Below are 26,150 nucleotides of genomic sequence, written 5' to 3'. Positions count from 1 at the left end.
CAGAACCATTGCAAAATCTGTGGCGTTGATAATGCAGCACCCGTACTTAAAAGTAAAACTTAAACTTTCAAAGGTCAAAAATGGCAGCACAGCACTTCTCCCTCTCCACAAGGTCTGTATATGGACTACACCCAAAGATTTTTTGTTCTCTCCCCCTCCAATCATGTGACTTCTGTCTCCCTCCTCGTCAACCCCCCACCCCCCTCGCCCCAGCCTGTTGCAGTCAGCTTCCCTCCTGCAGCCCGTGTGTTCCCAGCCCCACTTTAAATTCTTTCCTGCAGCCCAGCCTGCTGCTTCTTGCGTGCCTCCCGGCCGAAGGGCTTGCCGGTGCAGCGTGTCATGCCCCGAAGGGCTCGCCTCCTGCTGCTTGTCTGCCTCCCGCCCGCCCCTAGCCCTGGCCAATGGGCTTGCCTGCCGATGCGATGTGTCATCCCCGAATGGCTCTCCCTCTGCTGCTGCTTGTTTGCCGCCCGTCCGCCCCGAACCCTGGCCGAAGGACTTGCCTGCCGGTGCGGCGTGTCGTCCCCGAATGGCTCTCCTCCTGCTTGCCTGCCTCCCACCTGCCCCCAGCCCTGGCCGAAGGGCTTGCCTGCCGGTGTGGCGTGTCATCGCCGAAGGGCTTTCCTGCTGCTTCTTGTGTGTGCTGCAGTCGGCGAGGTAGGAGTTTTTATATTTTAGTAATTTATTTATTTTTCATTTATTATTGATTGTTTTTATGCTTCTTTAATGTTGTTGTGAAGGTTTTGAGTGCTTTGCAAGGTCCTCTCACTTCACTTCCCTTCCCCACCCCCCCCCCCCCCATCTCTGTCTACCTGCGCTGATTTCTTAGCTCACCGCAAAGTATTTCTATGCAGACACAAGTGGCCACATATGCTGGTCTAAGTTAGATTGGAGTAACCTTTAGCTGTCTAAACTTGCTTAAAAGGCAAAAACATGCGTAAGTGGTTGGTAATGCCCCCTTTTGGGAAAAAAACTAAACTTAAAAAAAAAAACCTAACTAACTCACTTACACTGGAGCAAATTAAATGGGCAGAATTGCGATTTTTAAGATACTCCAAAAAAAAATCTAGTTACTCAAAAAAAAACAGATCAACTCCAGGGCAAACTAGGGCCCATAGAATCCATCAACAGATTGGAAGTTATAGTTTATTAAAAATTACAAAGCATATATAAACTTTTTTTTTTACCCTAGTAGCTTAGCTAATGAATAGTTAAGTCAATCAAACCAGGAAGATTTGATCCTTGTTATGTGCTGAGCATCCTGATCCCAGCAGAGCTATGGTAGAGGTACTACATTTGGTCTCAGACTCTGGGAAATTGACCAAGTTTCTCACATGATCACTATTCCTACTGGAGATGCATCTGTATAATATAGTAAAGACAAGATTGGGCCCACCTTAATTCTCAAACAGTCTCCTCACAACACTCACACAGGAAAAAGCATTCGGACAAGAAACCAAAGGGTAACCAGCACCTATGGAACTTCACTATCAAGAAGTCAGTGCTTTTGGAACCACTGGCAAGATAGTAGAAGGGCAAGAGAAGAGTTTACACTTCTGACAATAGTATATAATTATACTTGTGTAACATTACAATGAGGCGTTTACTCTGGTGCAGCGCATGTAACAGTGGTGACTATTAAAATGTGTATAATGAAGAGACTTTTCTGTGGCATTTACAAGAGAAGCATTCACTCAATCATGAAAAAATTCTCTTAGGTTAAGTTTACAGAATGGGAGGCAAAACCACAAAAAATTTATAAAATTGCATCTCAATAAGGTTTTACTTTCACATTATGATTTTCACCGACAAGAAAGATTCAGAGCTACTGTCCCTTCAAGATGGCTGTGCATGGTCCAAAGCTCAGATAACCTTTCAACATTTTACCTTATATAAGGCTTTGTTCTGGATGCACCACTGTTCTTGAATTGAAGGAGGCAGCTTTCAGATCTCAAAAATACAGCATCAAAACCTACGTACAGAAAGAGAAACGAAGAGTAGGAAGACTGCGAGCTGTGCGTGGAGGTTGAACTTTTTTTCGAAGAATGAGGAAGGCCAAGCTTTCAGTAGATAATCTAACAAGCTTTCCTATTCCTTCAACCTGCAAGCACAAATAAATGTATTCCAAAGTGGTGCAGTAAACTGGAGCTAGGGACTCAAGAATTCACATCTTTTGGCCAGCTTAGACCACCACAGTACTGAAGCACTCACTACTCTGCATCAGATCAAAATCAAGTTTGAAGAAAACGTGCAAGCTGTCTTACAGATAACATGTGGAAAGTCTGTCCCAAAGCTAAGAAGATTGCCACTGCACAAGTAGAGTAAAGCCCATCTGTTCCAGGTGGATGAAGCAATGCCAAGGTGTTGCATAAGGAAATGAACTCCGTTAATCCAATTTGCTAACATTTGTTTCAGAAATTAAATTCGGCACATCATAGGCCATTTTCTTTTAAGATAAAAAATTGCCTGGATTGGTGAAAACCTGGTGTTCTATCTGCATACCAAACGAACTCTGAAAGATGATCAACTGAGGCATTCAATGGAAGAAAGTTGCAATGTCAGATAAAATCTCAAGGCCTCTTCTGTTGCTAAAGGAACCCTTATAAAGCCCTTTGTGGCAGTGCAGGTTGGTGGAAGATAAGCCTGATATCTCGGGTCTGTAATTGGTGTGACACCAGTGTTTCAGATAATTGGGCTCATAGCTAGGAGGCAATTTGAAGAATATATTCAGTCAAGAGCAAAAGAAATACTCTTGCTCAAATGTCTTGACCCAAGGGAGCCCTGGAGGGATACATCACTACATCTTTTTCTGAAGAGATAGAAACGTGAATCAGAAAAGTAGCCACTGGCCTCAGTTGGCATAGATGGAACTAAAAAAGCTCAAGTGCCTCACATAATGCTGAAGCTGCTCAGTAGAACTGGATCCAGCACCTTGGACTATACATGATAGGCAGTCCATCGAAATGAGGATGACTTGCTTCCACGCCAAAAAGGGCTGAGTTCACAGGTGTTTCAATGAAGGATCTAATATTCCAGATCCTGAACTACATCGTAAAGGGTGGAAGATGCCTGTGCTTGGATTTTTTTTAAACCAGCCACCACACGGGCTTGACAGAGCTAGGTCTTGGTCCAGTGTCAAGGGTTACCCAAGACTAATTGGAGACCAGCTCTGCTGCACAGACCAAGCACGCACACATATCGCAGTATGGGCTGGCCCGTGCTGCCCCTGGGCCCTCACCTCTTCTGGGCCCCAGATTCACGCCACTCCTGGGCCCCGGTCACTTCGCTCTACGGACTTTTGCCACTCCTTCGCCCTTCTGCTGTACCAGCCCACACTGCAATCTGTGACCTGGCTTCGTGACCTGCTGATGGTCTTGCAGGTTAGGACCGCGCCGATTTCCAGGCTGGGCCGCTGCACTTTGCTCCCTTCAATGGCCTCGGCCTGCTGATGGTCTTGCAGGCCGGGACCACGCCGATTTCCGGGCCGGGCCACCGCACACCGATCTCTCCAATGGCCCCGGCCTGCTGATGGTCTTGCAGGCCGGGACCACGCCGATTTCCGGGCCGGGCCACCGCACACCGATCTCTCCAATGGCCCCGGCCTGCTGATGGTCTTGCAGGCCGGGACCGCGCCAATTTCCGGGCTGCTCCTTCCACTATACAGGTCACCACTAAATTATTTGATGTCACAGTAAGAGACAATGCTGTGACAATCAGATGACATACACCATGCTGAAACAGCAGAGGATGAAGCACAAAGCTATTTTTGTCATGAAAAAAGATGTTGATGCCAATGCAGTTGATACTTTTTCTTTTGTTCAGTCTGGGCGTAAGCATTATTTTGGGTCTGCGCTGAAGTTGCAACAGATGACGGGTTAGGGTATGTTAAAAGCGAAGCTGATTGGGACAATAAAATGATCCAGTATCAGTTCTTGCTAAATAACCGGAGCACTTATGTCTCCAACTGATGCTTAAATTGCTGAGCCTGAAGATGGCACAGAATTAAAACCAATGTTTGAAGATGATTGGAAGCCCCACAAGACCCTGAAACCTACTCACAAACCATATAATGCTTACTAAATTTGAACTCAAAATCTGTGTGTTCAGCCCTGTTCGCAGGCTGCAGTGCAGCTCAAAACTGGAGCAAACAACCAACCAAATGTAGTGAAACAAATTATCCTTTTTCTGGTGTGCATGCAGATAGCAGAAAAACTAAAGGGTGCAGTCCAGAATGAGGCTCTATAATAAGCAAACGGTCATTTGATCGAGATGGTTTCCCACGGCAGGAATATCGAGAAGAGATTGCATTCCTGGGCTATTCCCAAACCATTTTGAATTGGAGAAGGAAGAACTGTGGGATACAATTGAGTAAATATATATTTCCAAGTTCCTAGTGATTCCTCCAGCAAAGTAAAGAAAGACTTGCATTTATACACCTTTCACGATCTCAAGATGACCCAACGCACTTTACATCCAATGAAGTTCTTTTGAAGTGTAGTCACTGTTGTAATGTAGGAAATGTAGCATCCAAATTGTGAACAGTAAGCTTCCACAAACAGCAATAAATGTCGAGATCATGTTTTAGGTGTTGGTTGAGCAATAAATATTGGCCAGGACACTGACTGAACTCACCTGCTTTTCTTTGAAGAGTGCCATGGGAACGTTTATGATAAAGACTCGAATGTTACAGAACTTTTACAGCGGAACCTCATGGCTGTTGTCCTCAAAAGTTCCAGACAACATAAGAACATAAGAAATAAGAACAGGAGTAGGCCATACAGCCCCTCGAGCCTGCTCCACCATTCAATAAGATCATGGCTGATCTGATCATGGACTCAGCTCCACTTCCCTGTCCGCTCCTCATAACCCCTTATCCCCTTATCGTTCACAAAACTGTCTATTTCTGTCTTAAATTTATTCAATGTCCCAGCTTCCACAGCTCTCTGGAGGCAGGAAATTCCACAGATTTACAACTCTCAGAAGAAATTTCTCCTCATCTCAGTTTTAAATGGGCGGCCCTTTATTCTAAGATCATGCCCTCTAGTTCTAGTCTCCCCAATCAGTGGAAACACGCCTCTGCATCCATTTTGTCAAGCCCCCTCAATCTTATACGTTTCGATAAGATCACCTCTCATTCTTCTGAATTCCAATGAGTAGAGACCCAACCTACTCAACCTTTCCTCATAAGTCAACCCCCTCATCCCGGGAATCAACCTCGTGAACCTTCTCTGAACTGCCTCCAAAGCAAGCATATCCTTTTGTAAGAAACCAAAACTGCACGCCGTATTCCAGGTGTGGCCTCACCAATACCTTGTATAGCTGTAGCAAGATTTCCCTGCTTTTATACTCCATCCCCTTTGCAATAAAGGCCAAGATTCCATTGGCCTTCCTGATCACTTGCAGTACCTGCATACTATCCTTTTGTGTTTCATGCACAAGTACCCCCAGGTCCCACTGTACTGTAGCACTTTGCAATCTTTCTCCATTTAAATAATAACTTGCTCTTTGATTTTGTTCTGCCAAAGTGCATGACCTCACACTTTCCAACATTACACTCCATCTGCCAAATTTTTGCCCACTCACTTAGCCTATGTCCTTTTGCAGATTTTGTGTGTCCTCCTCACACATTGCTTTTCCTCCCATCTTAGTATCGTCAGCAAACTTGGCTACGTTACACTCGGTCCCTTCTTCCAAGTCGTTAATATGGATTGTAAATAGTTGGGGTCCCAGCACTGATCTCTGCGGCACCCCACTAGTTACTGGTTGCCAAACAGAGAATGAACCATTTATCCCGATGCTCTGTTTTCTGTTAGTTAGCCAATCCTCTATCAATGCTAATATATTATGCCCAACCCCATGAACTTTTATCTTGTGCAGTAACCTTTTATGTGGCACCTTGTCAAATGCCTTCTGGAAGTCCAAATACACCACATCCACTGGTTCCTCTTTATCCACCATGTTCATTACATCCTCAAAGAATTCCAGCAAATTTGTTAAACATGACTTCCCCTTCATAAATCCATGCCGACTCTGCCTGACCGAATATTGCTTTTCCAAATGTCCTGCTGCTACTTCTTTAATAATGGACTCCAACATTTTCCCCAACCACAGATGTTAGGCTAACTGGTCTATAGTTTCCTGTTTTTTGCTGCCTTTTTTTAAAATAGAGATGTTACATTTGCAGTTTCCAATCTGCTGGGACCTCCCCAGAATCCAGGGAATTTTGGTAAATTACAACCAATGCATCTACAGTCCCTGCCGCTACTTCTCTTAAAATCCTAGGATGCAAGCCATCAGGTCCAGGGGATTTATCTGCCTTTAGTCCCATTATCTTACTGAGTACCAGTGATTGTGATTGTGTTAAGTTCCTCTCCCCCTATAGCCCCTTGACTATCCCCTGTTGGGATATTGTTAGTGTCCTCTACAGTAAAGATTGATACAAAATATTTGTTCAGAGTTTCTGCCATCTCCATGTTCCCCATTACTAATTCCCCGGTCTCGTCCTTTAAGGGACCAACATTTACTTTAGCCACTCTTTTCCTTTTTATATACCTATAGAAACTCTTGCTATCTGTTTTTATATTTTGTGCTAGTTTACTTTCATAGTCTATCTTCCCTTTCTTAATCATTTTTTTAGTCATTCTTTGACAAACACAATGGGGTAGAGGGAGAGTATCCCTGGCTCAATGCTTTTCAGCATTCCAAATGGCCACAACAAGCCATTTCACGTCTCGACTTTCTTCTGACACCAAGCCAATTTTGAGCAAAAGCAAATATCTCCGTTCAATTACTGTTGGGTAGCAAAGATATTATCATAATTATTTTAGTGCTATAGTTAAACTCTTCAGAGTTATAAACACCCTTCAATTGTCAATAACAGCTTCTACTATATTATGACTTTTTTCATCAAAATGAATTTAAAAGTGAACTTAAGAAAATATTTGGACCAAGTTTAACAACATTGAGAAAAGTATATATTCTGACTGGCAGCTTTAAACAGTTGCTTCTCCCCCACAAAAAGACACACAGAAACAATTAGGTACTGTAGTAGGAATACATAAACTTGATGGGAGTCACAGGAAATCTTAGTATACATGTTTAATTAATTAGTCAGGAGGACTAAAAAGTGATTTCTGCAAGGTGAAAAAAATCAAGTGCAGGCAGGATCATTGAATCAAATATTAGTTATTTTTAATGATTTCAATTTCTAGCTGGCTTGTTGATAACAAGTGACGATTCTCTAACATTTGATATCTTAGATTATGTGTTCCCTGATGCATGGAGTGGGGAAATAAATAGATGAACTGCTAAAGAAAACTGCATAAACTTTTTCTAAAAATTACTGTTTAATCTTCAATACTGCCAATAGTGATCTTATTTCAACATTGGCTTAATTCTCCATTCTTCTGTACACTTCTTGTGCACCCTTGCCATATCCTATCGATTCTCACCTTGGTCTTACACACAGTCTTCAAATTAAAGAGCATTGTCCCATTTTTAGCTCAGTTTTCAATTCTCACCTCACCCTCTCTCCAGTCCTCCCTTAACCTCTCCCTCCATATAAACCTCTTCCTCCATATAAACCTCTCACCTACCTATATTCATGGCCACTCCCTCGACCTCTCTACTCTCATTGTCTCAATTACAGACAAGGACATCTCCGACCACTTCCATGTATCACTCATCATCCATATCCTCCTACCCTCTTTCAACCTCAGTTCCTTCTGCATTCGTCTTTGAGGGGGAAAAAACTCTCCTCCAAGTCACTTACAACTGCAGTTTCCAACTCCCATCTGTCTACTTTGGCCCACCATTCGCAACGATACTTTGCAGCTGGTGATCTGCTCACCCATCCCCTCACCTTGGATGCCCTTGTCTCCAGTAATATCCTGACTCTCCCCCAGCCTGGTTGTTTCCCTAGTATGATCCCCATCTTTGCTCAAGGGATGAAATGGTACTCTTGAATTCCTTTCTTAAATTTTTCCACCTCGCTCTCCTTTAAAGACCCTCCTTAAAACCCACCTCTTCGACCAAGCATTGAGTGACCCCACCTAATATCTCCTTCTTTGGCTAATTACACGTGAAATGCCCCGTGTGTTTTTCTACTGAAAGCCATATACAGTACTTGCAAGCTATTGTTGTTGTATTCTTCCTTTCAAGTTTCCTGTTTTATCTGACTGAATCTCTTGTAGACAGTTATAGGATTAATCACCACTTAAAGATGTGATGCACTACAAGTACACTATCAATATTCCACTTCAACGTTTATCTCCATAAAGCTCCAATACAATTTTTAAAAGCATACTTCAACATTTATATTATGGAACATATATAGAATTTTAGTCAGGACTCTGGCACTCAACTCGATCAGCTTCGCTGGGCAGGCCACACAGTTCGCATGCCAGACACGAGACTCCCAAAGCAAGTGCTCTAAGCGGAGCTCCTTCACGGCAAACGGCAGCAGAAACGTTACAAGGACACCCTCGCTGATAAAGTGCAATATCACCACTGACACCTGGGAGTCCCTGGCCAAAGACCGCACTAAGTGAAGAAAGTGCATCCGGGAGGGCCTTGAGCACTTCCGAGTCTCAACACCAAGAACGTGAAGAAGTCAAGCAAACCAGTCTTACCCACCCCTTCCCTCGGTGACTGTCTGTCCCACCTGTGAGAAGTCTGTGGCTCTCGTATTGGACTGTTCAGCCACCAAAGAACTCACTTCAGGAGTGGAAGCAAGTCTTCCTCGATTCCGAGGGACTGCTTATGATGACATATAGATAACTAGTATGGTGACAATAAAGCACACATCTTTATCCAGAGCTGAGCCTGGTATTCACAAGAATTCCATATTTTAGCCAACTTACTTCTCCCATTCCCCGTCCCTCCAGTGCAAGAGCTTGAAAGTCATGATTCATCTCATCCACAGATCGAACCTGCAGGAGAAACACTTCTGTTATTAAAGGAACTGTGTTACTCGACAATGGAGCACATTTTTTGTGAAACTTTCACTTAAATAAGAGTTTTTTCACATTTGTGTAACAAAAAGGAACACAAGTCTTTTATAAACATATAAATAGTGAAAGGGTGGGGCCGATTATGAACCAAAAAGATCATCTTGTGGAGGCAGAGTTGCTAATAGAGACTTTGCACCTGTCTTTACAAAACAAGAGGATGTTGCCAATGTCACAGTAGTAGTACAGAAATTGGACAGGATAAAAAATATATAAAGGCAAGGTGCTTAAAAGGTTGGCAGCGCTCAAAGTAGAAAAGTCATCCGGTCCAGATGGGATGAATCCTAGGTTGCCGAGAGAAGCAAGGGTGGAAACAACGGAGGCTCCAGCCACAAACTTTCAAACCTCCTTGGATATGGGAGTGGTACCAGAGGTTACAAAAGTTACACTTCAGTTCAAAATAGGAGGTGTGCATAAACCCAGTAACTACAGGCGAATCAGCTTAACGTCGGTGGTGGGAAATCTTTTAGGGACAGTAGTCCGAGAGAAAATTAATCATCACTTGGAAAGACATGGGTTGATAAATGACAGTCAGTACAGATTTGTTCAAGGCAAATTGTGTATGACAAACTTGATTTAAGTTCTTTTGCATAACAGAGAAGATTGATGAGCGTAGTGCGGTTTATGTTGTGTATCTGGACTTTCAAAATGCGTTTGATAAAGGATGACATAATACTCGTTAGCAAAATTGAAGCACATGGGATTAAAGGGGCAGTGGCAGAATGGATACGAAATTAGCTAAGGGACAGAATAGAGAGATCAGTGTTGAACAGTTACTTTTCAGACTAGAGGGAAGTATACAGTGGTGTCGTCCAGGGTTCAGTATTAAGACCGCTGCTCTTTTTGATATATATTAAAGACCTGAACTTGGGTACACAGGGCTTATTTCAAAATTTGTCACTAACACAAAACTCAAATGTAGTAAACAGGGAGGATAGTAGCAGACTTCAGGAGGACATAGACTGGTGAAATGCAGACACATGGCAGATGAAATTTAATGCAGAGAAGTGTGAAGTGATGCATTTTGGCAGGAAGAATGAAGAGATGGCTAAATTATACAATTTTAAAGGTTGCAGGAGCAGTGCGACCTGGGGTCTATATACACTAATCTTTGACTGTGCCAGGACAAGTTGATAAGACTGTTTAAAAAAAATAATATAGAATCCTTGATATTATAAATAGAGGCACAGATTACAAAAACAAGGAAGTTATGATAAACCCTTATAAATCACTGGTTAGGCCTCAGTTGGAGTGTTGTGTATAATTCTGGGCACCACACCAGGAAGGAAAGCCTTGGAAGGGTGCACGGGAGATTTACTAGAATGGTACCAAGGGTGAGGGGCTTAAGTTATATGGAGAGATTAGAGAAACTGGGAATGTTCTCTTTAGAGCATAAAGATTAAGAGAAGATTTAATAAATGTATTCAAAAGATTGAGGAGTTTTTAAAAAGAGTACATAGGGAGAAATGGTTTCCTTTGGCAGGAGGGTCAGTAACCAGAGGCACAGATTTAAGGTAAAAGAACCAATGGTTAGTTTCAAAAGAGAAAATTGGATAAATACTTTAAAAGGAAAAATCTGCAGGGCTATGGAGAAAAGAGCATGGCTGTGGGACTAATTGGATAGCTCTCTCAAAAGAGCCAGAACAGGCACGATGGGCTGAAAGAGGATTCTATGAAAATGTACTCCAAATTATCTTTTTTTTAAAGTCAGTCTTTAATGCATATGTACTACAAACTACTTGACAACAAATGCCTCAAACTACAAATCTATCTTTTATTTATATAAAAGTTTTGACCCTGGCTCACTTGTCACAGATGCAAAGCAACCTGCAAAAAAAACACAATTTAAAAGTCAGTAATTTCCTGCTGGTTTTTCTGACCTTGGGAAGAGCCAAGCATTTACAAATCCTGGTTAATCTACAGAGAACAATTAGTTGAATTATTGAAGCTCACAGATGCAGCAAATCAAAAAGACCTCAATGAGCATTGTATGGTAACCAATATAACATACATTCTTCCCCAGTTCTTGGGACTCTAAATACAAATAAATTAAAAATGACACCATTGCAAAAACTGGAACTAAATGTAAGCGTGTTATCTTGAAGCGTCAGACCAACAAGCTTCGCAAAAACACAGTAAAATAATTCAAGTGGTAGTTTTTGACACTGGCAAGAGTAAATTTCTATGAATTTGTCAATTCAATTGCCATAGCATGAAAGTGGAGAATAAAACAAAATCTAATTTTCTCCTGGTGGTTCTTGAACCAACAAAAGAAAAAGCGAAATACTCTAAACTACACTACAGTTTTGTCCCCACAGAAGAACTGGTTGAACTAGTGAATGCAATTCTAGAAAGAACTCAGATGTTGTTTCCTTTTAACTAAAGAAAAATGCGTCGTTTGTCAAAATCCTCGCATAATTTCCTAAAACACGTGAAATATTTCATTTTAAACAAAGCCACCAGTATCAGGCCATGAGTACCCCATCAATGCTCATCCAAACCATTAGAGTTGTGCACCACCATCCCCAGAAACAGAAACTACTAACCAATGAAGTTCACCAAATAAAAAACACTAGAAGGGTGTGGAAAAGCCTCTCATTCCAGGAGGACAACAGTTTGTAACTTTTCCTAACTCCATCAATATAAGCTCAACAACTTTCTGTTCTAAAAGACTACCACAAGATCAATGTCTGTGTGACTCATCTTTTTGAAGGTAATCTGAATTGTTTTGCAATTAATATTCTTTTCATGGGTCTCATCCTTGCTGAGGACATTGGCTGCGAGTTCTTCAAGGTCTTCGGAAGGTTTAAACAAAGGTAGCTCATGAGCTTTAATGTCAGCTCCTCATTTCACTGGCACTAACACACAAAAGATAGGGACAAGTTCCATCTTGCTCATTTATGTATCTCACTACTCTGGTGTTATCTATCTAAAGTCACAATATTGCCAATGTGTATTCTGAATAGACAAATGTAATAAGATCTACTTTGCAAGCCAAGATCATCATCATCATGGGCAGTCCCTTGGAATCAAGAAAGACTTGCTTCCACTCTTAAAATGAGTCCTTAGGTGGCTGAACAGTCCAATACGAGAGCCACAGTCCCTGTCACAGGTGGAACAGATAGTCGTTGAGGGAAGGGAGGGTGGGACAGGTTTGCCGCACGCTCTTTCCACTGCAAGAAGCGCGTGGCCGGCTCTATACTCCAGCCTTACCTTTGGTAGGTGCACACTTGGAAGATACAAGTATCTGGAGCAAGATCCCTTAAGTGACAATTATAGCCATGACCTAATCTGAAAATTCACCTCAAGGCCATTTTAAGGAGTCAATAACTGCTTCCTTGCCCCCAATCCTCCTCCCAATTAGATAGTAAGAGACTTCTAAAAGCAAAGAAACAAACTTTGCTACTGTAAGATAGATTGGAAATATTTGTAAAATTCTTCCAAGAACATGCAACCAAGACTGCTGAAACTACAATGTTTACATTTATTTATTTGTAATCGACAATGCATCTAATGAATGAGCTTATTGACACTGAAGAGGTTTGCTTCCCCAGGGCAAAAACTTTGTTATTTAGTACTGTGAAAATAATAGAATGTTTTTCTTTTATATGTCAAACACTATGTCTCTTTAATTCGAAAATAAACAAAGAACATGACAAGAATTATATGATGAACAGAAGTTAGCACTTCACTATTTCCAATTCTGTGCGTTAGATATCATTTACCACTTGATGCAACAGTCAAAGCTTTTAAATTATGAAGTGCTAATCACAGCATGTTATGCCAGTTACTGAGATTTTAGATGGCAATTATGTAATACTGTTACTAAGGAAACCACTTTGGGCCATTGGACCAACAACTTGCTCTGTCAAGTTCGTGTGGTAGCTGGTGTGCTACGGCCACCCAACGTTAAAAAAATTCACGCACAGGCATCTTCTACCTTTTAAAATGAAATTCTGGACCTGGAATATCAGGACCCTCAAGGACAACCCCAACAGCGACAGACCGGAACGTCGTACTACTATCATTGCCCAGGAACGCGGACACTTAGACGCACCGCCCTGAGCGAGACACGGCGGGCAGGAGGTCAGCTCAAGGAACAAGGTGGTGAATACACCTTCTTCTGGAAAGGCAAACCAGAAGAACACCGTCTCCATGGGGTTGGCTTTGCCATCAAAAATGAGTTCGTTTGGCATCTTGGAGATGCCCCATCCAGGATAAATGAACGTCTCATGATCCTTTGGCTCACTAACCCGGAAACAGTATGCCACGGTCATCAGTGTATACGCACCAACCTTGGAAGCTACACACGAGGCCAAAGAGGAATTCTACTCCAGCCTTGAACAATCCCTGTCCCAAGTCCCAACGGTCGACAAGCTGATTCTCCTTGGCGACTTTAATGCCAGAGTTTGAAAGGATACAGACCTCTGGAGGGGGGGGGGGATTGGCAGGGAAGGGGTCGAGAATACCAACTCCAATGATATCCTCCTTCTGACAAAATACTCAGAACACGGCCTTGTCATAACCAACACCTTGTTTCGTCAGAGAGACAAGGACAAGACCTCCTGGCAACACCCTCGCTCCACGCACTGGCATCTGCTAGACCACATCATCGTCTGAGCGAGGGATCGCAAGGACTTCCGCATCACTCACGCTAAGACAGGAGGCGACGACTGCTGGACTGACCACCGCCTAATCCGCTCTGTTATCTCCATCAACGTAGCCTCAAAACAACAGGGGCAACAGAAATGCTGCCGCAAAAAAATCAACGCTGAAACACTCAAAGACCATGCAAAGAAAGCCCTATTCAGCCAATGCCTCACAGCCAACCTGACGACTCCCAATGAACCAGAGCCGCAGAGTGTCCATAATGCATGGTCTGCCCTCAAGTCCACCATAACTAGCACCTGCGAAGAGACTCTTGGTTACTCTACCAGACTGGTTCAATGAGAACGACCAGGAGATCCAGGAACAAATAAACCACGAAAACAAGGCATTTTTGAACTGGAAACAACACAACTCGAGCAAAAGAAAGCAGATCCAGAGGCAACTGAAGGCCAAGGTCCAACAAAAAACTCGGGACCTAAACAACAGATGGTGGGTGGAAAAAGCGCAGGAGATCCAGCAACTAGCTGACAATCACGACGTACGTGGATGTTTTAAGCGCGGTCAAGCCCACCTACGGCTCAAGCACTCAAGTTCCTATCCACGAAGAGCCAAGAGCGGAGAGGTGCTCATCAAGGACAGAGGGGCAGTCAGTGCCTGCTGGAAGGAGCACTTCAAGGATCTCCTCAACCAAGACTCTGCCTTTGACGCAAGTGTCCTCGACTCCATCCCACAGCATGCCACCCCGCACCACCTCTTCACAATCCCAATCTGGCAGGAGGTTGAAAAGGCCATCCGACAACTAAAAACAAGGCCTCAGGAGCAGATGGAATCTCCGAATGGCGTGAATCCACAACCTCATCTCTCTTATCTGGAAGGAGAAGAGCATTCCAGGGGATCTCAGAGATGCCATAATCATGACCATCTTCAAGAAAGGTGACAAGTCCGACTGCGGAAATTACAGAGGAGTTTCCCTGCTGTCTGCCGCAGGGAAAATCATTGTAAGAATCCTCCTGAAGATCTCCTCCCAGAGTCAAAATGCGGATTCCGCCCATTGAGGGGCACAACAGACATGATCTTCACCGGATGACAAATCCAAAAAAAATGTAGGGAGCAGAATCAACCTCTATACATGGTTTTCTTTGACCTCACAAAACCCTGAGGGATTATGGAGTATCCTTCTTAAATTCAGCGGTCCTCAAAAATTTGTCACCATCCTCCACCTGCTTCACAATGACATGCAAGCCATGATTCTTACCAACAGATCCACCACAGACCCAATACAAATGCTGACCGGGGTCAAGCAAGGTTGTGTCATCGCACCAACGCTCTTCTCAACTTTCCTCGCTGCAATGCTTCATCCCACCTTTAACAAGCTCCCCGCTGGAGTGGAGTTAATTGTTCAACCTCCGACGCCTCCAGTCCAGATCACAAGTTGTGTTCCAGCCTCTGTCACTGAATTACTGTTGCACAAACGGCAATTTCGCTACTGACGAGTAGTTGCCTGCGATGGTTCCGGAGTTAAATACCAAATTACACACTAGACAAATGACAGTACCGTTAATGTTCGTTTAATACAGAAGAAGTGCAAGACTCACTACTTATACTCTATTTAACTCTGCTTAACTCTGCAGAACGGCATTCCAAATGGTATTCCTTTCCGCTCAAAATGCTAACTCCCATAGTTACCCAATATGTTCCCGGGTGATCAATCCGGTCCTGACACTGTTCGTTCAAGGGTCTCTCCCCTGGTCCCTGCTTCTGTCGAGTGTTGGTCCTAGGTTCTCTCAGCCTAGGTTCTCGCTACCTAGGTGGGGTTTCCCCTCCTGGTTTATACTATTCTATAATCTGGCCCATCTCCTTTGACTACACATTTGTCTGTGCCCTGGTGATTGGGTTATTTTAGATACATTCTGTCCCATTTCCTTGATTGCATTTTGTCTGTACCCTGTTGATTAGTATATTCTAGTTACTGGCGGTGCTAAGGAAGCATGACTAATCAAATTTCAATTGGTAATTCATTTTATGTTCAAGGCACCTTAACCTTACTCTCGGGGGTCTTTCCATTTTATGCTGCCATAGCCTGCATATTTCTACAATTACAATATGCAGATGACGCTTGCGTTTGTGCACACTCGGAGTCCGAACTCCAAACCATTGTTGACATCTTCACTGAAGGATACGAGAGCCTGGGCCTTACATTAAACATCAGAAAGACAAAGGTTCTCTACCAACCTGCCCCTGCCACACAGTACTGTTCCCCGATTATCAAGATCCATGAAGAGACCTTGGACAATGTGGATCACTCCCCATACCTTGGGAGCCAACCATTAGCAAGGACAGACATCGATGACGAAGTCCAACACAACCTTTAGTGTGCCAGTGCAGCCTTCGGCCGCCTTAGGAAAAGCATATTCAAAGACCAGGATCTCAAACTAGGCACCAAGCTCATGGTCCACAGGGCAGCAGTGATACCGGCCCTCCTATATGCCTCAGAGACATGGACAGTGTATAGTAGGCACCTCAAAGCACTGGAGAAGTACCACCAACGATGCCTCCGCAAAATCCTTCAAATTAATTGGCAAGATAGGCGCACCAACATTAGCGTTCTCTCTCAGGCCAACATTCCATGCTTGATCAGCTTAGAGAGGCGGGCCACATTGTCCGCACGCCTGATACTAGACTCCCGAAACAAGCACTCTACTCCAAGTTACGTCATGGCTGGCGAGCCCCAGGAGGGCAGAGAAAACGCTTCAAGGACACCCTCAAAGCCTGCTTGAAAAAAATTTTACATCCCCACGACTCTTGGGAATCGCTGGCCCAAGACTGCTCAAAGTGGAGGATCTGGTGCCAGGGTCAAGGATGTCACTGAGCGGCTGCAGGGCATTCTGGGGGGGGGGGGGGGGGTGGGGGGGGAGAGGGTCAACAGCCAGAGGTTGTGGTCCATATCGGGACCAATGACATAGGTAGAAAGAAGGATGAAGTCCTGCAGGCAGACTTTAGGGAGCTAGGAGAGAGATTAAAAAGCAGAACCTCAAAAAGATAGCAATCTCCGGATGAATCCCGGTGCCATGGGCTAGTCAGTACAGAAATAGGAGGATAGAGCAGATGAATGCGTGGCTGGAGAGATGGTGCAGGAGGGAGGGCTTTAGATTCCTGAGGCATTGAGACCACTTCTGGGGGAGGTGGGACCTGTATAAAGCCAGACGGGTTGCACCTCAACAGAGCCAGGACCAATATCCTCACAGGGGAGGAGGAGAGGTTTGCTAGTTCTGATGGGGAGTGTTTAAACTAGCTTGGCAGGGGAATGGGAACCCAAGAATAGATTCAGTAGGGAGAGGTGTAAAGCTGGAATTAGAAAGCAAAAATGTAGAACGTGAGTTTGAAGGACAGATGAAATAAGCAGGAAAAAAGGGTAAAAAAAAACAAATTTTAAAGCTTTGTCTAAATGCACGTAGCATTTGTAACAAAATAGATTAAGTTGACGGCACAAATAGATACAAATGGGTATGACCTGATAGCCATTAAGGAGAAGTGGTTGCAAGGTGACCAGGACTGGGAACTAAATATTCAGGGGTATTTGACAATTCGGAAGGTCAGACAGAAAGGAAAAGGAGGTGGGGTAGCACTGTTAATAAAGGATGGGATCAGTGCCTTAGTGAGAAACTACATTGGCTCAGAGGATCAAGATGTTGAATCAGTTTGAGTGGAGATAAGGAATAATAAAGGGGAAAAAAGTCACTGGTGGGCATAGTCTATTGGCCCTCTAACTGTAGCTACACTATTGGACGGAGTACAAATCAAGAAATAACAGAGGCCTGTAATAAAGGAACAGCAATAATCATAACCTTCCTATGATTGGACAAATCAAATTAGCCAGGGTAGCCTTGAGGAAGAGTTCATAAGAGTTTCCTTGAACAGTACGTTGCGGAACCAACCAGGGAGCAGGCTATCTTAGATTTAGTACTGTGTAATGAGGCAGGATTAATAAATGATCTCGTAGTAAAAGATCCTCTAGGAATAAGTGACCATAATATGGCTGAATTTCAAATTCAGTTGGAGGGTGAGAAAGTTGGTTTTCAAACTGAAGCTTAAATAAAGGCGACGACAAAGGTATGAAAGCAGAGTTGGCTAAAGTGGACTGGGAAAATAGACTAAATAATGGTTCGGTTGATGAGCAGTGGCAGACATTTAAGGAGATATTTCATAACTCGTAACAAAAATATATCCCAATGAGAAGGAAAGACTAAGAGAAGGGATAACCATCCATGGCTAATAAGGGAGGGTATCAAATTGAAAACAAAGGCATACAATGTAGCCAAGACTCGTGAGAGGCCAGAGGATTGGGAAATTTTTAAAAAGCCAGCAGAGAATGACGAAAACAATGATTAAGAGAGGGAAAATAGATTATGAAAGTAAATTAGCATGAAATATAAAAACAGATAGTAAGAGTTTCTATAGGTACATAAAAAGGAAAAGAGTGGCTAAAGTAAATGTTGGTCCCCTGGAGGATGAGACTGGGGAATTAATAATGGAGAACTAATAATGGAGAACTAATAATGGAGAACTAATAATGGAGAACTAATAATGGAGAACTAATAATGGAGAACTGGGAAAGTGCAGAGACATTGAACAAATATTTTGTATCGGTGTTCACGGTAGAAGACACTAAAAAGATCCCAATAGTGGATAATCAAGGGGCTATAGGTAGGGAGGAACTTAACACAATCACTATCACTAATGAAGTAGTACTAGGTAAATTAATGGGACTAAAGGCAGACAAGTCCCCTGGACCGGTTCCCAACATCCTAGGGTCAAGAGAAGTAGCTGCAGAGATAGTGGATGCATTGGTTGTTATCTACCAAAATTCCCTGGATTCTGGGACAGTCCCAACAGATTGGAAAACCGCAAATGTAACGCCCCTATTTAAAAAAGGACGCAGACAAAAAGCAGGAAACTATGGACCAGTTTGCCGAATATCTGTCATTGGGAAAATGCTGGCGTCCATTATTAAGGAAGCGGGACATTTGGAAAAGCATGATTCAAATCAAGCAGTCAGTACGGTTTTATGAAAGGGAAATCATGTTTGATAAATTTTCTGGCGTTCTTTGAGGATGTAACAAGCAGGGTGGATAAGGGGGAACCAGTGGATGTGATGTATTTGGATTTCCAGAAGTCATTCGGTAAAGTGCCACATAAGAGGTTATTGCACAAGATAAAAGCTTACGGGGTTGGGGGCAATATGTTAGCATGGACAGAGGATTGGCTAACTAACAGAAAACAGAGAGTCGGGATAAATGGGTCATTTTCCGGTTGGCGCAGGGATCCGTGCTGGGGCCTCAACTATTTACAATCTATATTAATGACTTGGATGAAGGGACAGAGCGTAATGTAGCCAAGTTTGCTGATGATACAAAGATGGATGGGAAAGCAAATTGTGAGGAGGACACAAAAAATCTGCAAAGGGATATAGACAGACTAAGTAAGTGGGCAAAAATTTGGCAGGTGGAGTATAATGTGGGAAAATGTGAGGTTATCCACTTTGACAGAAATAATAGAAAAGCAAATTATAATTTAAATGGAGAAAAATTGCAAAGTGCTGCAGTACAGAGAGACCTGGGGGTCCTTCTGCATGAAATACAGCAAGTGAGTATGCAGGTACAATAAGTAATCAGGAAGGCAAATGGAATGTTGACTTTTATTGCAAGGGGGATAGAATATAAAAGCAGAGAAGTCCTGCTACAGCCGTACAAGGTATTGGTGAGGCCACACCCAGAGTACTGCATAAAGTTTTAATCTCCGTATTTAAGGAAGGATATACTTGCATTGGAGGCTGTTCAGAGAAGGTTCACTCGGTTGACTCCAGAGATGAGGGGGTTGACTTATGAAGATAGGTTGAGTAGGTTGGGCCTATACTCATTGGAGTTCAGAAGAATGAGAGGTGATCTTATTGAAACATAAGATAATGAGGGGGCTCGACAAGGTGGGTGCAGAGAGGATATTTTCAGAGGGGAAACTAAAACTCGGGGACAGTCTCAGAATAAGGGGCCGCCCATTTAAAACTGAGATTTCTACTCTCAGAGGGTTGTAAATCAATGGAATTCTTTGCCCCAGAGAGCTGTGGAGGCTGGGCCATTGAATATATTTAAAGCTTTTTGAGCGATAAGGGAGTAAAGGGTTATGGGGAACAGGCAGGGAAGTGGAGCCGAGTCCATGATCAGATCAGCCATGATCTTATTGAATGGCAGAGCAGGCTCGAGGGGCCAAATGGCCTACTCCTGCTCCTATTTCTTATGTTCTTAAGCATCCAAGAAGGCACCGAACACTTCGAGTCTCTTCGCCGGGAGCATGCAGAAAGTACAAACAGCGGAAGGAGCGTACGACAAATCAAGCACCCCACCCACCTGTGTCTCCAACCACCATCTGCCTCACCTGTGACAGAGACTGTAGATCATTGGTCTCATCAGTCACCTTAGAACTCATTTTAGTGTGGAAGCAAGTTATCCTCGACTCCGAGGTACTGCCTAAGAAGATGATAACTAACCAGGGATCCAGATGTGGCTAATTGCATTTCTGATTAGTAAATAAAGATGAGTAACAGAAGCCATCATTGGGCATGTATCTCAATACTCATTCGCACAGCATATGCACATGAACTTCAACCTTTTTTGTATTTGTTGGCAGAGACAAAAAGCAAAATGTGCATGTGATTTTTGATCGCGATGGACTTCCTTGGTTCCTGAATGGTTGTAAATGTTTAAATAAATATATATAGGTAAAGCACAGTCACACAATTGCAGGTAAATGAGCGCATATGGCTACAACATTGTCGCTACACCTGTGGCTAGTCAGCAATTTCTATTGGACAACATTACTTTAGAGGCACCAGCAACAACTGACCCCTTTAGGTGTGTCTCAATGCCTCCAGAAGCTTCAACTACACAAGGTTCCTTTCCTGTCAAAATTTTGCCCAAACCCAAATTCTATTCCAAACACTATATAGCTCAAGCTCAACTGGTCTGTTTGAATCACTTACATTATGTCACATAAGTGCCATAAATGAAAGTTATCAAGCTTCATAATAAAGATGCTTTTTAATTTTCATAGAAATTTACAGCACAGAAGGAGGAAATTTAAAGCAAATGGGGCCACATTACAGCAAAATTCTAAAAGGGACAAAACGTGTTAAAAAGACAAGCCTGAAGACTCTGTGCCTCAATGCGAGGAGTATTTGCAATAAGGTGGACGAATTATCTGCGCAGATAGCTGTTAACGGATACGATGTAATTGGCATCACTTAGACATGGCTCCAGGGTGACCAAGACTGGGAACTCAACATCCAAGAGTATTCAACATTCAGGAAGAATAAACAGAAAGGAAAAGGAGGTGGGGTGGCGTTGCTGGTTAAGGAGGAAATTAACTCAATAGTAAGGAAGGACATTAGTTTGGATGATGTGGAATCGGTATGGGTGGAGCTACAGAATACCAAAGGGCAGAAAACACTAGTGGGACTTGTGTACAGACCACCAAACAGTAGTAGTGAGGTTGGGGACAGCATCAAACAAGAAATTAGGGATCTGTGCAATAAAGGTACAGCAGTTATCATGGGCAACTTTAATCTACATATTGATTGGGCTAACCAAACTGGTAGCAATGCGGTGGAGGAGGATTTCCTGGAGTGTATTAGGGATGGTTTTCTAGAGCAATATGTCAAGGAACCAACTAGAGGGCTGGCCATCCTAGACTGGGTGATGTGTAATGAGAAAGGATTAATTAGCAATCTTGTTGTGCGAGGCTCCTTGGGAAAGAGTGATCATACTACGGTAGAATTCTTTATTAAGATGGAGAGTGATACAGTTAATTCAGAGACGAGGGTCCTGAACTTAAGGAAATGTATGGTATGAGACGTGAATTGGCTAGAATAGACTGGCAAATGATACTTAAAGGGTTGACAGTGGATAGGCAATGGCAAACATTTAAAGATCACATGGATGAACTTCAAGAATTGCACATCCCTGTCTGAAGTAAAAATAAAACGAGGAAGATGGCTCAACCGTGGCTAACAAGGGAAATTAAGGATAGCGTTAAATCCAAGGAAGGGGCCGATAAATTGGCCAGAAAAAGCAGCAAACCTGAGGACTGGGAGAATTTTATAATTTAGCAGAGGAGGACAAAGGGTTTAATTAGGAGGGGAAAATTGTGTATGAGAGGAAGTTTGCTGGGAACATAAAAATTGACTGCAAAAGCTTCTATAGATATGTGAGCAGAAAAAGATTGGTGAAAACAAACGTGGAATCAGATTCAGGTGAATTTATAATGGGGAACAAAGAAATGGCGGAGCAGTTGAACAAATACTTTGGTTTTGTCTTCACGAAGAAAGACACAAATAACCTTCCGGAAATACTAGGGGACCAAGAGTCCAGTGAGAAGGAGGAACTGAAGGAAATCCTTATTAGGCGGGAAACTGTGTTAAGGAAATTGATGGGATTAAAGGCCGATAAATCTCCGGGGCCTGATAATCTGCATCCCAGAGTACTTAAGGAAGTGGCCCTAGAAATAGTGGATGCATTAGTGATCATTTTCCAACAGTCTATCGACTTTGGATCAGTTCCTATGGACTGGAGGGTAGCTAATGTAACACTACTTTTTAAGAAAGGAGGGAGAGAGAAACATGTAATTATTGACCGGTTAGCCTGACATCCGTAGTGGGGAAAATGTTGGAATCAATTATTAAAGACGGAATAGCAGCGCATTTGGAAAGCAGTGACAGGATCAGTCCAAGTCAGCATGGATTTGTGAAAGGGAAATAATGCTTGACAAATCTTCTAGAATTCTTTGAGGATGTAACTAGTACAGTGGGGACAAGGGAGAACCAGTGGATGTGGTGTCTTTGGACTTTCAAAAGGCTTTTGACAAGGTCCCACACAAGAGATTGGTGTGCAAAATTAAGGCACATGGTATTGGGGGTAATGTACTGACGTGGATAGAGAACTGGGTGGCAGACAGGAAGCAGAGAGTCGGGATAAACGGGTCCATTTCAGAATGGCAGGCAGTGACTAGTGGGGTGCCGCAGGGCTCAGTGCTGGGACCCCAGCTCTTTACAATATACATTCATGATTTGGATGACGGAATTGGTGTAATATCTCCAAGTTTGCAGATGACACTAAGCTGGGTGGCGGTATGAGCTGTGAGGAGGACGTTAAGAGGCTGCAGGGTGACTTGGACAGGTTAGGCAAGTGGGCAAACGCATGGCAGATGCAGTGTAATGTGGATAAATGTGAGGTTATCCACTTTGGTGGCATAACACGAAGGCAGAATATTATCTGAATGGCGGCACATTAGGAAAAGGGGAGGTGCACCGAGACATGGGTGTCATGGTACATCAGTCAATGAAAGTTGGCATGCAGGTGCAGCAGGCGGTGAAGGCGGGAAATGGTATTTTGGCCTTCATAGCTAGGGGATTTGAATAGAGGTGCAGTTGTACAGGCCTTAGTGAGGTCTCATCTGGAATACTGTGTTCAGTTTTGGTCTCCTAATCTGAGGAAGGACATTCTTGCTATTGAGGGAGTGCAGCGAAGGTTCACCATACTGATTCCCGGGATGGCAGGACAGACATATGAGGAGAGACTGGATCGACTGAGCCTGTATTCACTGGAGTTTAAAAGGATGAGAGGGGATCTCATAGAAACATAAAATTCTGACGGGACTGGACAGGTTAGATGCAGGAAGAATGTTCCCGATGTTTGGGAAGTCCAGAACCAGGGGACACAGTCTAAGGATAAGGGGTAAGCCATTTAGGACTGAGATGAGGAGAAACTTCTTCACTCAGAGAGTTGTTAACCTGTGGAATTCTCTACCGCAGAGAGTTGTTGATGCCAGTTCGTTGGATATATTCAAGAGGGAGTTAGATATGGCCCTTACGGCTAAAGTGATCAAGGGGTATGGAGAGAAAGCAGGAAAGGGGCACTGACGTGAATGATCAGCCATGATCTTATTGAATGGTGGTGCAGGCTCTAAGGGCCGAATGGCCTACTCCTGCACCTATTTTCTATGTTTCTATGAGGCCATTCGGCCCAGTGTGTCCATGCCGCCCTAATCCACCCCATCACCTGCAAGTTCCGCTCCGAGTTAAACATCATCCTGACTTAGAAATAACTGCCATTCCTTCATCGTCGCTGGGTCAAAATCCTGGAACTCCCTATCTAACAGCACTGTGGGAGTACCTTCACCACACAGACTGCAACGGTTCAAGACGACGGCTCACCAGCAACTTTTCAAAACCAATTAGGGATGGGCAATAAATGCTGGCCTTGCCAGCGATGCCCACATCCCAGAACGAACAAAAAAAAAGAGGCTCCATGAATATCCCCATCCTCAATGATGGTTTAGCCCAGTACGCGAGTGCAAAAGACAAGACTGAAGCACGTGCAACCAACTTCAGCCAAGAGTGCGGAGTGGATGATCCATATCGGCCTCTTCCCGAGGACCCCATCACAGAAGCCAGTCTTCAGCCAATTCGATTCACTCCACATGATATCAAGAAACGGCAGAGCGCACTGGATACAACAAAGGCTATGGGGCCCCAACAACATCCCAGCTGTTGTGCTGAAGACTTGTGCTCTAGTCGCTGGAGAAATACCACCAACAATGCCTCCGCAAGATCCTACAAATCCCCTGGGAGGACAGACGCACCAACGTCAGTGTCCTCGTCCAAGCCAACATCCCTAGCATTGAAGCACTGACCACACTTAATCAGCTCCGCTGGGCAGGCCACATTGTCCGCATGCCAGACACGAGACTCCCAAAGCAAGCGCTCCACTTGGAACTCCTTCATGGCAAACGAGCCAACGGTAGACAAAGGAAACGTTACAAGGACACCCTCAAAGTTTCCCTGATAAAGTGCAACATCCCCACCGACACCTGGGAGTTCCTGGCCAAAGACTGCTCTAAGTGGAGGAAGTGCATTCAGGAGGGCACTGAGCGCCTCGTGTCTCATCACCGACTGCATGCAGCAGAAAGAACGTGCGGCAAACCTATCCCACCCTCCCTTACCCTCAACGGCTGTCTGTCCCACCTGTGGCAGGGACTGTGGCTCTCGTATTGGACTGTTCAGCCACCTAAGGAGTCATTCTAAGGGGTCAAGTTTTGGGCTGCACCTAGAACGGCGCAGCCCCGCGAGCCACGCCTGATTTCCGCGTTCAAAATCGCGCCGAAAACTTACCTCGGTATTCTCCACGGGTCCCTGCGCTGAAAACAGTGCTGGGACCTCTGCACATACGTGCTACAGTGGGCGTGCATGTGCAGTAGCTCCAGGCGCCCGAAACTGTGTGGGAGGGGCCTAAAGCACGCCGCCCCTCACTGGGGAGGCGAAGGATCAGGCTGCACCTCCCTCCCCCCCACTCCCTTCCTCTCCTCCTCTCTTTCCCTTCCCCTCAGAAACACAGACATTGGCAGAGAGAGAGAGAGAGAGAGAGAGAGAGAGAGAGAGAGAGAGAGAGAGAGAGAGAAACAATGGGGGGGCCCCGTCCCAGCACGCTGTTGGAGGGCTCCCGGTGCTGCAGTCGGTGAGTAGAAACTTAATTTTTTAATTTTAATTTTTCATTTTTGTGATTGATTTATTTATCATTTATTATTGATGGCTCTTTATTTGTAAAAGTGATGTTTCATGTTTGTAAACTTCCCTCTCCTCTCCCCCCCACCCCCATTCCCTACGCCTGATTTGTAACCTACGCCTGATTTTCTAAGTGTAGGCAAGGCTTTTCTGAGCGTACAAAAATCTACACTTACTCCATTCTAAATTAGTTTGGAGTAAGTTTTCACTGCCTAAACTTTCAAAACAGGCACAAGTGGCCGGACACGCCCCCTTTTGGAAAAAAAATGTTCCAAAATGAAACTGTTCTGACTAGAACTGGAGCAAACTAAATGCCGAGAATTGCAATTTCTAAGATACTCCATTCTAAACTAGTTGCTCCAAAAAAATAGGAGCAACTCAGGCCGAAACTTGACCCCTATGAGTGGAAGCAAGTCTTCCTCGATTCCGAGGGACTGCCCATGATGATAAGAACTAGCCGCATCTCGAGCCAAGCTGTTCCAGTACAGCTACAACACTGGCATCTACCTGACAATGTGGAAAGTTGCCCAGGTATGTTCTGTCCACAAAAATCAGGACAAATGTAATCCGGCTAAATACCACCCCATCAGCAAAGTGATGAAAGGTGTCGTCGACAGTGCTATCAAGCGGCACTTACTCACCAATAACCTGTTCACCGATGCTCAGTTTGGGTTCCGCCAGCATTGGAGCTGAATTCCAGAGGTGAGGTGAGAATGACTGCCCTTGACATCAAGGCAGCATTTGACAAGAGTGTGGCATCATGCAGCCCTAGTAAAATTGAAGTTAATGGAAATCAGGGTGATAATTTTGCAGTGGAGTGAGTCATAGCTACCACAAAGAAAGATGGTTGTGGTTGTTGGAGGTCAATCAACAGCCCCAGAACATCGCTGCAGGAGTTCCTCATGGCAGTGTCCTCAGCCTAACCA

At 44.0% G+C, this 26,150-nt stretch overlaps 1 protein-coding gene across 12 annotated transcripts in view; it reads right to left on the bottom strand.

The window, feature by feature from the left end:
- LOC139267173 (pumilio homolog 2-like) overlaps window positions 1–26,150 on the bottom strand; it is a 156,694-nt gene that overhangs the window by 117,290 nt on the left and 13,254 nt on the right. For 11 of the 12 annotated variants that reach the window (XM_070885094.1, XM_070885087.1, XM_070885085.1 and 8 more), the window contains one exon: window positions 8,862–8,930. The exons of the other annotated variant lie outside the window; for it this stretch is intronic. In XM_070885094.1, the coding sequence (XP_070741195.1) occupies window positions 8,862–8,930 (69 nt within the window). The remainder of the gene's footprint in view (window positions 1–8,861; window positions 8,931–26,150) is intronic. 12 annotated transcript variants of the gene reach the window in all.

The sequence above is a fragment of the Pristiophorus japonicus genome, chromosome 7 (assembly GCF_044704955.1).
Source record: "Pristiophorus japonicus isolate sPriJap1 chromosome 7, sPriJap1.hap1, whole genome shotgun sequence".
Lineage (NCBI taxonomy): Eukaryota > Metazoa > Chordata > Chondrichthyes > Pristiophoridae > Pristiophorus > Pristiophorus japonicus.
This window is presented reverse-complemented; position numbering and strand designations above follow the sequence as displayed.